The sequence below is a fragment of the Labeo rohita genome, chromosome 1, assembly GCF_022985175.1.
Source record: "Labeo rohita strain BAU-BD-2019 chromosome 1, IGBB_LRoh.1.0, whole genome shotgun sequence".
Lineage (NCBI taxonomy): Eukaryota > Metazoa > Chordata > Actinopteri > Cypriniformes > Cyprinidae > Labeo > Labeo rohita.
This window is the reverse complement of record NC_066869.1, coordinates 34,567,131-34,582,175: the sequence shown is the minus strand read 5'-3', so window position 1 is coordinate 34,582,175 and position 15,045 is coordinate 34,567,131. Positions and strand designations below refer to the sequence as shown.

General features: G+C 34.8%; 1 protein-coding gene across 6 annotated transcripts in view; it reads right to left on the bottom strand.

Moving 5' to 3' along the window:
• adgrl3.1 (adhesion G protein-coupled receptor L3.1) overlaps nt 1–15,045 on the bottom strand; it is a 136,874-nt gene that overhangs the window by 41,706 nt on the left and 80,123 nt on the right. For all 6 annotated transcript variants that reach the window (XM_051123744.1, XM_051123833.1, XM_051123916.1 and 3 more), the window contains exons 8-11: nt 12,619–12,716; nt 11,871–12,056; nt 9,118–9,156; nt 5,045–5,228 (exon numbers count right to left, since the gene is read on the bottom strand). In XM_051123744.1, coding sequence (XP_050979701.1) covers nt 5,045–5,228; nt 9,118–9,156; nt 11,871–12,056; nt 12,619–12,716 — 507 coding nt within the window. The remainder of the gene's footprint in view (nt 1–5,044; nt 5,229–9,117; nt 9,157–11,870; nt 12,057–12,618; nt 12,717–15,045) is intronic.

Genomic DNA, 15,045 nt, shown 5'->3' with positions numbered 1-15,045 from the left:
GTAATTATCAGCATTATGTCAACAGAACACCTTAAAATGATGTCGGAACTTCTTTTTTTCTTTAGAGTGTGTGGTCGACAGAAAGGACAAAACAATTTGTTGAGTGAACTTCAAATTATTTCAGTCAAGTTCAGTCAACTCAAAAAAGTTTAGTCAACTTGAAATGTTAAGTTGTACTAACAGATATTTGAGTTCATTCAACTTAAAATTGTAAGGCAGCTGGGTAACAAGCCCAGTTAAGTTTTTGTTAAGTTTAACAAACCAAATTTTTTGTTTAGTCAACTCAAATATCTAAGTTGTCACCTAGTACAACTTAACATTTCAAGTTGTCTAAACTTATTTGAGATGACTGAACTTAAAATTTTAAGGCAGCAGGGTAACAAATTATTTTAAGTTGGCTCAACAAATTGTTTTTTTGTATTTTACAGTGTGGAGTTAGTGTTTAATGACTAACAGCACTTGACCATCCCCATTTCAAAAATGGACCAGTCGTGCGGGTTTGTACTTTACAACATCAGGAAAATTCAGACTCTTCCTGTCAGAGCACGTGGTGCAGCTCCTCATCCAAGCTCTTGTCATTACAAGACTGGACTACTGCAGTGCTCAACTGGCCGGCCCTTTCAGCCAGCGCAACTAAGCCTCTGCAGATGATCCAGCACGCGGCAGCACGTCTGGTCTTCAATCAGCCAAAGAGGACCCACATCACACCTCTCCTGATCTTACTCCACTGGCTCAAAGTTGCTGCCAGAATCAAATATAAAGCTTTGACGCTGGCTTTCAGGACTGCCACTGGACTCACACACCCCTACTTCAATGCACTCCTACAAGTTACAGTCATAGAATGAGCAGCACTCTATGAGCGGGACAAAGTCCCTTTCCAAAACTTTCACAATCCCTGCTCCTCTCTGGTGGAATGAGCTGCCAACCTCAATCCGATCTACTGAGACCATTACAACTTTCACAAAGCAGCTGGAGACACTCATCTACCGCACAACTTTAAACCAAGGAAAATGTCCACTTCTGCTTTTCTGTACTTCATCTTTGTTCTAGCTTGTTTTCTAATCTAGCTTTCTAATACACCTGACATTGTATTCTATAAATACTGATGTGATGAACTGCTTATGGTCCTTTACTGCAAGTCACTTTAGATAAAATCATCTGCCTAATGCAGAAATAGAAGGTTTCATTTGTATTTTTGGAAACTGATTATAGTTTTAATATAGTTTCAGTTTTAGATGGGATAATTTGTGGTGCTATGACACATACAGTGCGTACAGGTTTTTTTCTCAAATTCCTAACAGATGCAGGATCATAAAAGTGCCATTACGACTACATTTAGCAGTAAATTGTGACTATCACTTTGACACCTCTGGAGCATTTATGATTCAGCAGACTGAACTGGATTCCCAGAGAACTCGTGTCAGATGGCCCGCACTAGAGAACATTTAGTCACTGGATTTGCCAAAATGTGTAAAATAATGCTAAAGATTCTTGGAAATGCACTGAAGAGTTTGTTTAAAGGGACAATGCGCCCATAAATGTCTCAAAATTATTTTTTTTATGTTGCATATAGGAAAGAAGGTTTTACAGGTTTGAAAAAACAACATGAGGGTGAGTAAATGATGACAGTATATTAATGTTTTGGGGTGAACTATCCATTTAAGTCTTTTGATACAGATTGTAATTGCATTTGTGTTGTTTTTACAATGTTTCACAGAGATGGCTGCTAAATTATATGTTGCAACCACTTTGCTACATGCTGGTTTATTACTGTGCCGTTGTTGATCTCAGATTTACCTTGCCTCTAAATGTCATGTACATTAACTGAACTGTGGTTGGTTGCATTACACACTATTCAGACACATCGTTTCTGTCCATTTATGTTTTTTGGGGGGTGGGGGGTGGGTGGGTAAAACTTAAAAATTAAAGTTATGTTTTCTGTAATTCTGTTTAGTTCATGTACAATTTAAAAAGTGTTTTTATATATTAATTTCAAACATTTATTTCATAATAAGATTTTCCATTGTTTTACTTCAATGATAGATTAGAATTCTGTGAATTTTCTGAATGAAAGATCAAAAGGATGAACAATGCAGATTTATTTTCACAGCCACCTTTGCTCATTTACCAAGGGTGCCAATATTTGTGGAGGGTACTTCTTTTTAGCACTTGTTTGAATATTGATTATAGATTGCATTCATTTTTTATCCGCACTATCTCACACTTTCACAGGGCCCATTCATTCCCAAGCAGCTTGAAGGAATCTGCCTCCTGCCTGCACTGACTGACAGCATGAGAGCAGTTAACGGTATGCTAGAGTGTTCCACAATTAACACAGCAATGGTTTCAAATGTCACGATTGAATGCTTGTATTGATCCATAATTATAAATACCATCAAGCTGGAGAAATGATGCCATGTTGAGCGCATAGTTTCTGTGTATCTGTGGCAGTCCTGTGTCAGTCAGTACACATTCTGACCACTTCTGTCCTGTTTCTTAAGACAAGGCATGGATTCCTCTGCATGAGTCAGACAGAATGAGACCCCCTATGTGGACCGCTCTTGTGTTTTTCACAGACACGCTTCGTTACATCTGGCTCGAGTGCACTTGAAGCGTGTGTCCCCGCTGTGTACCTCTAATGTGATAATGTGTTTTTTATGCATCAGGTCTTACATATGAACCTCTAGCAGTGTTTATGTGCATCTTTTATATATATATATATATATATATATATATATATAGTCAAACTGAAAATTATTCACACACCAGATGACATTTCTTTATTAGTGCGTGCAGGACACTATAGTTCATTTAAGTAAGTGAAGATAGCAAAATAAAGTATATTGTGACATATTATACCCAATAATTCTTTTGATCACTTTGATCTGACCATGTTTTGCTTAAATGTTTCAAATTGCTAATGTGACCTTTTTACACCACAGACTGAACAAAATTAAGCATTGCTTCGTAATTGGTCATCAAAGTATTGATATTTGTGTAAATATTGTCATACTAAGAGTTGTCTGAATTTTTGGTTGATTGTAATCCATTACATATCTTTCTATCAAAGTTATCTGACAATATTAAGATATGTATCAATTTGTTCTGACACAATTTAGCTCTGAGATCTTGTCATACTTTATTACCATTTTCAAAACTACTACTTTTCTATGAACACACTGTGATAATGTGAGAAATGTGACTGAATAAATTTTGGTTTGACTGTATATATAAACTGTATAACAAGTTTTAATAAGGGTTACAGTACAACTGAGTTGCTAACTCTTTTAAATAATCAAAAATATAGTACTTTTAGTATCTCAAGTGCTAAAGTATATAACAAAGTTGCAGTTTGATCTTGATCCTTGTGTTATGTTGTTAAATGAGGATTCTTCTTACAAGTTTATATTAGTTCAGAGAAGATTGTTAATTACTGGCTTTACTGCTGCTAAAAAACAATTATACAGCAATGGTTTACACCTGACATGGATCTTAGAAAATTCTGGCTGCTTTCTTTTCATCATATTGTTTGTTTAGAATGTAGCACTGCAAATTTAATGGGGCTAGAATACAAACTGTCACCTATTGGAGTAATATAGCCCAAGCTTTGAAAGAACTGTTTTAAATTGAAGATTCATTATTCTGTATGGTAATTTGCTGCAGAGGTTTTCCTGTATGTTCCTTTAAAGTTACTCTTAAGTATTAATCACTGCACTTGTGGTTTGGTGTTTCTTTTTTTCTTCCTTGGTACTCATGCTGTCACTCAAGCTCTGTAATGTTATTATTTCAAATTAAAAAAAACAATCACAATATATATATATATATATATATATATATAGTACTTTTCAGTAAAATGGGGTCATTAAGATTTTTTTTCATGACTAGAACACATTTGTTTGAACAAAAATACCGTACAAAATGTAATTTTGCAAAACATTATTATTCCAGTAATAAAAATAATGAGCAATTACTCATTACTCCAGTCTTCAGTGTCACATGATACTTCAGAAATCATTCTAATATGCTGATATGACACTGAAGAAACATTTTTTATTTTTATCAGTGTTAAAAACAGTTGTTTTGCTTGATATTTTTGTGAAAACTATGATAATTTTTTAATAATTCAATATGTTCAGCGATTATTTAAAAGAGAACAATGTAAAAATCTTCACTGTGTGATCAATTTAATGCACACTTGCAAAATAAAAATAAAAATAATAATTATAAAAATAAAATATTTTTTTCCACAAAACATCATACTTACAAATTCTCTAAAAATGTATGCAGTGTTGTTTATAAAATAAATGTTTTCTTGTTTAAAGACTTTATATATATATATATATATATATATATATATTTTTTTTTTTCTGCAGTGTTACTCTTTACTAAATAATGCAAGTGATCACAAAATTGGTCAGGATCTGGCTCAATTTTGATTCATTACTGTTTGCAAAACAAAATGCTTACTATGCTATAGTGGTATAAGTTTTACATCTAAATGTTCAAGAATTGTATTTTGCATTTTGGTTACCTTTGGTATTATTCAAATAAAAAAATAATTGTAATGTACAACAATGATTAAATTCTGTAAATGATGCGTTCAGTTCCACTGCACACAGCGATACATTGCAATGCATTAATGCATTTTTACACCTCTTGAAAAGTGTCTTTGGAAGTGTTAAAAATGATAGCGGGGAATAAAAACCCTACATGGATGTTTTGAAGATTCATGCACGGTATGTGAAGAAACTGTGACATTATTATTATTATTTTACATAAACCCACCACATTATCCAACAGGTCTGTGAAATCACCTATATTTCTATGGTTCTTATCACATTACGAATCAGCTTAGGAATTTCTTGCATGTGCATCTGATTTTACCTACAAAAAAGTTCCATCTGTTGTTTAACTTGTTTTTTGTCTCCTCATGACAGGTGAAATCAGAACAAGCCGGAGGAGACACAAGGGTGAAATCCGATTTGTTCAATGAAATACGTGCATAGAGATTTGCGTGTAAACATAAGCATGTGTGACGACTCACGTATGTTGTCGGTGCTCTCCTGTATAGTGTCGGTTTTGAGTAGGTTGTCTGCGAGCATGAAGGCGCCCGTCTCCACCGTGTCTAGAAGCATTGTTGCGCACCGCAGCTGCTCGGCCACAGACAGCTCCCTCCACGCCGCCTGGGATCGCACCTGCAGAAGGTTATTCACCGTTTCTACCATGGCCTGCAGAAGACAGAAAAAGAGAGATGTCAGCGTTCTAGAGGTGAGGGACGACTTCTGAACCCGCACGCACATACATTCTGACATCTGAACTTCACAATAAGGACATATTTCCCAAAGTGCCCACCTCTCCCATAAACCATTTCTCTTCCACTTTCACCCGCACTCACACACTACACGCTTTCTGTGCCGGAGTATAAACCTGTCAAACTGAAGAAAGATCCACAGGGAGCGTGAGACATTGTGAAAATGAAAGAAGCTGTCATCACGTACACACGCGCACATCCACGCACACAAACACACACAGGTTCACACAAGGCAAGGGGTAATTTATGGGTCTATAAGAGCTCTATATAGGAAAATGAAATGTCCCGGCTGTGCGGCGGAAACTAATATAAGGGTATTTAAAGAAAAGTGCGATAATAAGATATTAAGCCTTTTCAATTTGGCAGAGAATATTATCACAGGGATATTAAAACCTCAACGTGGATATACAAATGAAGGTTTAAGACTTAAGGTGCTAGTTTATTAAAAAGCTTGCTGAGTATATTGTGCCACAATTTTGCTTTCCGTTTGAAAAAGTGCAGCGTGCTGCAACATAAACATATGGACTACAATGAAATTCACAAAGCAGGCCAAATATATTTGTCACTTTCACAAAAATGCTGCTAACAGTAATTCCAGGTCAAATTCCTTTTATTTAAAATAGATCACGTCTCTATGGAAGTTCATAACCTTGCATTATTAACAGTTACGGCACATATAAAGTGTATAATGCATCTGTGGTGAAGAGATTTGTAATGTAATTAACGTCTCTCACTGTAGTGCACTCATCCGTAGGGATGGACAGAGGGATGTTTTGTCGTTTGTCTTTAAGTTGCTGCAGGCTAATCTGGCCATTGGGTTGAATCATTCTGCCCCAGTTACAGTAGAGCGGTGTGTGTGTGTGTGTGTGTGTGTGTGTGTGCGAGAGAGAGTGTGTTAAAGGCGGGATGAGTATATTCATTTTGACACCACTAAAGTAATGACCCTTTTACGAGAGAGAGAAAAAGGAGAGACAGAGATGAGAGACGACTGGGATAGGAGGTAAAAAGGAAGAGTTATATTTACTTCCTCACAAAACTGCTTATGAAATCTTCTGACAGAGTGTGTCAAGAGGTCAGGGGAAAGTGTGTGTGTGTGTGTGTGCACTTGGGGGCTCGCACTGCGGAGACAGATAAGAGATTTTTAAAAACTCTTATATTCTGTTTCCTCACACACACACACACAGCAGCAATACTCTCCACAGACTTGGTAAATGGAGCAGAACTGAAGTGCTTTGAAGCTGAGGAGCTAATCCAGCGTGAAGCAACACACACATACACACACTGCATTACATATTAGATGACCACTGAGAATCCATATTTGCTTGATGTCAGCACTGGGAGGCTTCAGACAGTTGTCATGGAATCCTGTAATTCTCTCTGTCTAAATCAGCAGGATCAATTGATGTTTTCATAGACTCATTTCACCTCAGCAGAGTATTTGAACAAGAACTTTGTCATTTTTTGGGTTCAAGTCGCTTTGGGCAATATAGCAGTCGTCTCGGACTAATGCTACCTAGTGGTGCAAGGCTCTACAGTGTGGCCAATTCAGTCTAATACCATGTGCGACTATGAAAAAAATATTTAGGAGCACCAGTGTGACTGACCCGATCAGCATATTTGTGTTTCTGAAGGGGAGCTTCAAAGATTTCTATGTGTTTTTGCAATGTTGAGTAATGTATCACAGACATATCGTCACCTTAGAATTATAAGGTTCTGTCTGCCTTTTGAGATACTGAGCTTCAAAGTTTTTGCATTCCATAGACTGATGTAGATAGAACCATTTTTGTTTTCTAAAAATAGCCCAAAATGTACACAGCTTAAAAAGAAGCATCACATAATGTAAATAAGTTGTCACCCAATAAGAATTTTATATTATAATATTTTTAATATCTCACAAATCCTTTCATAAACAAAGCGTAGAGAGAGTGTAATTAAGATGTTCATCGTGCAGTGTAGAGAGCTTCGTTGATTATAATGAAACTTTGTGAGATCACGATGAGTGACAGCTTTTAAGTCTGTAAATGAGATATTGATTTATACAATAAGCAACTTGCATTGTCTGACTATAACACTATTGCCTGGTTTTGCTCTATTTTGTCGTCAAAAATAGTTTGAAACAAGCCACATCTGAGACGCTGCGCATCTCCATTTAAACACAGCGGTGTTTCGTTTATGAATGAACATGCGTTTTTAAACAAATCTAGTGAGTCTATGATTCAATTTCCCATTTATAAAGACAGTCACTTGCTTTATTCCTAAATGAATCAGCCGTTCGAACGAATCAAATGAATGAATGATTCAGTAATTAAATCAGTGACTTGCCACCACCTACAGGCAGTTTTAGTTTCATTTTTAAAGTACCTTTTCAGTTATTTAAATTATTTAATATTTCTATATTAAAAACTGTATATTTGAAACATTAATTTCAACATGAATTTATGAATTTGACTGCACTCATGCCACCTCTAAGCCTCATTAAACATCTTAAAATATACCTACAAGCCACTGTTATGTTCTTCTGTGCCACCTCTGTAGTACAAATTATTTTTGTTAACACTGATTTCATTTGATTGATAACTTATTCTTATTCTTCTTATTCTTCTACTTGTTCTTATTCTGCTGCTTTATTTAGAAATTTTAAGTAGCTTATATATAAATCTATATTTAAAAAGATACTATTTACTACATACTAAAGTTAGAAAATAAAATTCCCCTGTAAATCACTTTAAGGAGTCAAAAATCACCTTGTAATAAGAAGGCTTACTTTGGGGGGGAATAAAGACATTTTTGAGCAGATTTTTTGATTGATGAGTTGCTCCTAAATTTTTTGAAGTTAGGAGCACAAGTGATTTTAAAAATAAAAGTAAGCGTAGAGCCCTGACATGGACTATTTTAACAATGTCCTTATTGCCTTTCAGGGCCTTGGTAGTTGTGTTGCTGTCTACGCAGGGTCAGAAAGCTCTCGGATTTTATCAGAAATATCTTAATTTATGTTGTGAAGATTAACGAAGGTCTTACGGGTTTAGAACGACATAAGGGTGAGTAATTAAAGACAGAATTTTAATTTTTTTGGTCAACCGTCCTTTTAACCCTCAGCTGACCTGCTCGATATAAAATAAATCAGGTTTTATCAGGCTGCTAATGTGACTTTGTCTTTGTCTCATGTCTTTTCAATTCATCTCTTTAGGTGTAAATAATATTTAAATGAGTAAAAATGACCAAGTGCACCTTTAAACCAGAAAAACAGAATACTGGAGCAACATTTAGGCCTCAATTATTTCATGGAGTAAAAATCAGTATAAATCTGTCATGTACTGGCAGGGTTGACTGAGCGGCCTGGCTCGGTTTGAGATATGCATCAGTCATTTTCTTCCTCTAAATCAGTTCTTCTCATGCTTTTCCTTTCGTTCAGTCTGCTGAGCTTTTCTTAGGCTTATCTACATTATTCTGTGCTTTTTTTTTCACTGTCTCTGTGTGTGTGTGTGTGTGTTTATCAGTCGCCTGATGTGACACTGCTGACCAGTGCTGACATCACTACTGCTTTCTCAGGAGAAAAAATTGCTCTGCTTTTATAAATGCAAAAAATGCAGCCCATGGGCACAAGCGCAGACGCACAGACACACACAAACAGCCAATATGATTCATATGGTGTGACAGATACAGCTCCACACAAGTATAAAGCTGTATTTATGTTGAAAACTTCACCCATCTATGTAGATGTTGAAGTGATATGGAACATGAATAAAAACAGTCACAATGTGTGCCTACACATACACAACATCCAGAATAAGGGCAGAATGAAGTACCTGTATGAAGAAACGGCACGATCGCTCTCTCTTCTGGAGCTGAAAGACACAATATTAAAACATTACAATAACGCACATACACAAACGCACAAACTACACATGAAAAATCAAAGCGCATATTTAATCATTCGAGCCCAAAATGAAACAAAGCCTAATTAGCTGAAATAATCTACAATCATTTAGTAATAAATATGACGGGATCATAATTATATTATGTATCAGAGCAGAATTAGGAACTAAATTAATATGTTACTGAGTTACAGTCACCATGTGGACTCATGAAACTGACACTGTACCCACAAAACATTCCTACATGTCTGCCAGGGCAACAATACTGTAAATATACAAACAAACAACACTGAAATGTATAAAGCCTGAATGGACAGAGGTGTCTGACTGTGTCTTATTGCAGATGAGCTGATGTTTGTGTAACTGATAACTTTAGCTGGATGCTGGTAATAGGAAACTGACAGGCTGGCTGTTCAAAGTTTGTAAAGTGATATTCAGACACTACAGTGTTCAGCTGGCCCTGAGAGAATGAGTGAGATTCACTGGTCTAAGTTTAGACACATTAAAGGTGATGTGTGTCATTTTTTTGACGTTAAAATACTTTCTCCTCTTTCAGCTTAATGCACAGAGGAAGTTGTCTGTCGGCGACAACCAGAAACTTTGTTTTAGACCATATGATGTTCTTACTGATCTTGCAGATTGTAATAATTTATTGTGCAAATGTAAACAAAATGTCTTTAAAATCAAAGATAGAAATGTATCAATAAGATCATAAACTGCAAAGGCTTAACCAGATGCAAAATAGTTAACATGAAACAAGTAAATAGAAAAATTCACAATTTTGTGCTATTTTAAAATCTAAACTATTTTAAGTCATTTCATGCTCTTCGGATATATAATATACAGCCATTAAAGTTACGTATGCTTTTGAGGATGAATGGATGTTAAGTATCTTTACGCTGTCATCTGCTTAATTTAGCTTCAACCTACATTCATTTTTGCCAAAATATTGTTGTTAATACTAGGTGTAAGCTACTGAACTACTAAATAATGCTGAATATAATGTATAATGTATTTGTTAGTTTTGTTCATGTCTGATTTTACCATTAAATTAATATAAGGTCTAAATTATTTTTAAACCAAATCAAATATTTTGACATACACTACAGTCAAAAGTTTTTGAACAGTAAGATTTTTAATGTTTTTTAAAAAAATCTCTTCTGCTCACAAAGCCTGCATTTATTTGATCTGAAGTAAAGCAAAAACAGTAAAATATTAAAATATTTTTACTATTTAAACTAATTTCTATTTAAATATATTTTAAAATGTAATTATTCCCGTAATTTGAAGCTGAATTTTTAGCACCATTACTCCAGTCACATGATCATTCAGAAATCATTCTAATATTCTGATTTGCTGCTAAAAAACATTTATTATTATTATGTAGATTAATAATAAATGATAAATTATAAATGTCTTTATCATCACTTTTGATCAATTTAAAGCATCCTTGCTAAATAAAAGCATTAATTTCTTTCCAAAAAAAAGTTAAACAAAAAGCTTTTAAATGCTATAGTGTATAATGTTACAAAAGCTTTTTATTTCAGATAATAATAAAAATGATAAAAATAATAAATGTTTCTTGAACAGCAAATCAGCATATTAGAATGTTTTCTGAAGGATCGTGTGACACTTAAGACTGGAGTAATGATGCTGAAAATGTAGCTTTGATCACAGGAATAAATTACATTTTAAAATATAATCAAATAGAAAGCAGTTATTCTAAATAGTAAAAATTTTACAGTATTACTGTTTTGCTGGATTTTGGATCAAATAAATGCATGCTTGGTGAGAAAAAGATAATTATTTAAAGAAACATTAAAAATCTTACTGTTCAAAAACTTTTGACTGCTTGTGTAAGTGATAATTTTTCAAATGTACAATACGTAAATGTATAAAATACATGTTTTTAAATGTATTCAATCTCTGACAGAGCACAATTCTATATTATATATAGCAGAATAATGAGTATTTCTATTTCCTTTATCAAGCCAGCTCTGATGTAATATCAAATTCTACATTTTTATTAACTGTACTGTTACACCTCTAGTTAGTTGCATTTTATTATTTTCATTTTAGTTTTTTCCACGCTGTCCATAAAAAGACCTGTGACTTGTTTTGGGGTCATGAACAGCCAGTTTTGATATGCATAAAATATATATTCCTGTGTATTAGACATCTGACAGGATGTTAATTATGTTTCTAACAAATTCATCTGTCTGTATGTGTAATGCCATGCAGTCGTTGTGTGTGTGTGTGTCACGACTTTGAAGTTTTTTTTTTTTGTTATTCTTTTATGTTTCGGCTTCTTTTGTTAATTGGAAAAACTCACCGGGGCTTCATGAGCTGTTTTAATTTGTGTGTCCTTATTTATAAGTGTGTGTGTGTGGATGTAAGGATTTCTGTCTATCGAGCAGTAGCTGTTTTTAACAGGAAGTTTTCCCATTTGGGCCTTAAAGCCTTTGATCTGTGGACTGCCACAGGTTTACTGCCTAAAACACTGTACTCTGCACAGAATTAGAGCACTGCTTTTTCTCCCACTCCTTTTTGCACAAAAATACACATGAACACAATGCGCTTTCTTAAACTTTAAGTACAGCAATGTAACTAACATGTAATAAACGTGTAATAATTGTGTAATTACTACCAACACAGCATGTGCGGTTTATTAACAGCTTGAATACCTTGTTTAAGCTACGTGCCGCTGTGTCTTTTCCCCCAGGGGTGAGATTTCGCAGCTGTACGTCCAGTAGCTCCACCAGTTGTGCCATGGCTTTGACTGTGGATGGAACATCTCCAGGTCTCAACTCTCCCTTCGTCTGTTCAGCCAATTCCCGTGCTACTATAGCAGCAGTTTCCCCTGATCTCATCTACAGAAAAGAGAGAAAGAGAGAGAGAGAGAGAGAGACATGTACGTGGGCATATTGATTTTATTCTCTCCGTCCCTTGATGGCCGAATAAGTGGATGAACAAATGGCTCCATAGATTTGTGATTCTCCCTATTTTCTGATTTGCTCTCTGTAGTACAAAGGAAACCATTTCACATTACCGTTAAGCTTCAGTCATCATCACACTTTACACACACATGCACAGTCACACACACATATGCCACATTATTTCAAGCTGCTGTTGCACGACACAGTTTTCACAGAACTGCTGTCTCGTCGTAATTTTGCCACAAAGTGAAATAAATTGCGGCCGATCTTGACAGTTGAATTTTGGCTCATTTATTGTACAATAAACTTCCGCTAAGCTGTTTTGCTACAGGCTGCTCTTTGTGATAAGCTTTCGTGCCTTCTGTTAAAAAAAAAAACCTTCAGGCCAAATTATGCTTTAAGAATATTTGCTATAGGCATATCGCTCTCTACTAATTTTTTTAAATAGGTTGATACTCCATTAGCATATTTCCCATGGTGCCGTGTTTTTACTCACTCTTTGAGTGATGTGATTGGTCCACGGTGAGGTGCAGTTGCTCAGATCTGGTCCCTTCGGATCCCAGTAGCCAAGCAAACAATTAAACGTGGCTACACCTGAAAAATAATAATAAAGGAAAACATGAACACAGCACAAAGTGAACACACACACATTCGCTCAAGCATATGCACATCCACACTGAGAGAAACATTGCCTTGCAATTGCTGTCAAAACAATCACACATACAAGCAGGGCAAGAGATTTACAAGTGATACATGATGTGTCAATCAACAGCTGGCAGCTGCCCACATAATGAGGTGGCAATGACAGAACACCTGAACAAGCTAACCGGCAACAGGAAACGTTTTTTTTTTTTTTTTTTTTACACAAATATATAGCACTCATAACTTTTACATAGCTTAAATTTCATGTCCATATACAGTGATTTGAACAAGTTTGTCAACCCTTAAAGGATTAGTTCACTTCCAGAATAAAAAATTCCTGATAATTTACTTGGACTACCATGTCATTCAAGATGTTCATATTTTTCTATCTTCAGTTGAAAAGAAAGAAATTCTCTTTTTTTTTGAGGAAAACATTCAACGGGTTGAAGGTCCTGCACAATACCAACCAGGGTTTTAATCTAGCAAAACGACTGGTCTTTTTTCTAAAAAATATAAATAAATAAATAAAAATGTATATGACTTTTTATCTCGACTTCACGCATTACGTAATCACATAGGAAAGTTCACGCGTGGCATAGGCAGAAGTACCTACATACAGGTACATTAAAATATACATTTTTTTTTTGAAAATGACAGATTGTTTCAATAGACAAGATCCTTATTCCTCGGCAATTTTAACCTTCAATCCATTGTTCCCCTTGATCCTCAAAAACCTTTATTTCTTTTCGACTGAAGAAAGAAAGACTTGAACATCTTGAAAGACTTAGGGGTGAGTATATTATCAAATTTTTATTTTGGAAGTGAACTAATCACTTAATCACTCAATTAAACTCTAAATGAGATGTTCAACAGAAAGCTAGTGCTTCTCTTGTCCGTAAAATGAAAATTAACTAACTTTACCATAAAAGTGGTCCATTTGACGTGTACACTGTATTTGTGTGAGGAACATACCAAAATTTAAGTCTACATTAAGTTATAATTCCACCAAAGCAGCTCTTAAATCTCATTAAAAAATGGCCACTGCTATGGTCCTTTTATGATTTATAATTTTTGGTCACCATTTGACTTACATATGCACTGTATGGACATAAAAAAGGACATATTTTCTTAAAATATCCTTTTTTTTAATTCCAGAGAAGAAAGAAAGTCATGCAGGTTTGGAATGACATTAGGGTGAGTAAATGATGACAGAATTTTCATTTTTGGGTGAACTACACTCTTAAAAATAAAGGTGCTTCACGATGCCAAAGAAGAAACTTTTTGGTCTAAATGATTCCAACCTTTACATCTGAAGAACCTTTCTGTTTCACAAAAGGTTCTTTGTGGTGAAAGAAGGTTCTTCAGATTATAAAAAGGTAAGAAAGAGATGGTTCTATAAAGAACCTTTGACTGAATGCTTCCTTGTGGACAATGGTTCTTCTATGGCATCGCTGTGGAGAACCTTTTAAAGCACCTTTATTTTTAACAGTGTATCCCTTCATGGACGTTTCTCACATTTCTGGGTTTCTCATTCTCAGAGGTCGTCATAGTTGGGTAAAATCCGAGAGCAGTGAATGGGAGAGTACCACAAACATATGTTTTGCATTCCCATTTGCTCAAATAGCAAAATGAAAAGTCCATGATAGTGTTTTCATGACTTTCAATCAAAGGAAAAAAAAGTCAGAAGAGAGAACGATGTCAAACAACATCCTTCCCATAGATGCGGCATTAGAAACAGCGTTAACCAGTTTTTTTGTAACTTAATGAAAAGCTGATATAATACAAAATATAGTGTTATAAATGTAAAAAAAAAAAAAAAAATGAAATATGAAAAGCTTTTAAAGATTTATGATGATGATGATCGTTGAAACGCGTCATCACAGTCTTGTGAAAAGGGTCCGTTGTAAAATACAGTATTTTACAAATATTTTAGAAATCGTTATCTTTCTAATAATAAATGACACTTTGATTTGGTATTTATACAATGTGGAGACATTCTGAATCTTTTTAATTGTGCCTTAAGTGTCCAAATACTTTTAGGGGCCATTATATTTAGGTTAAATAATAAATTACAATGTCATTATTTGCACTGTGGTAATTCCTATTGTTGAACATAATTATAAAGAATTACTAATGATAAGTTTAGCTCTAAACACTAGGATGATAAATTAATTACAGGCTAGAATTGCAAATTAATTCTTTCATTCATTTTATCAGGAGCCTTGCTGCAGTGTTGAAGTGTATCAGATCTTTCCAAGAGCGCAACACACACACACACACA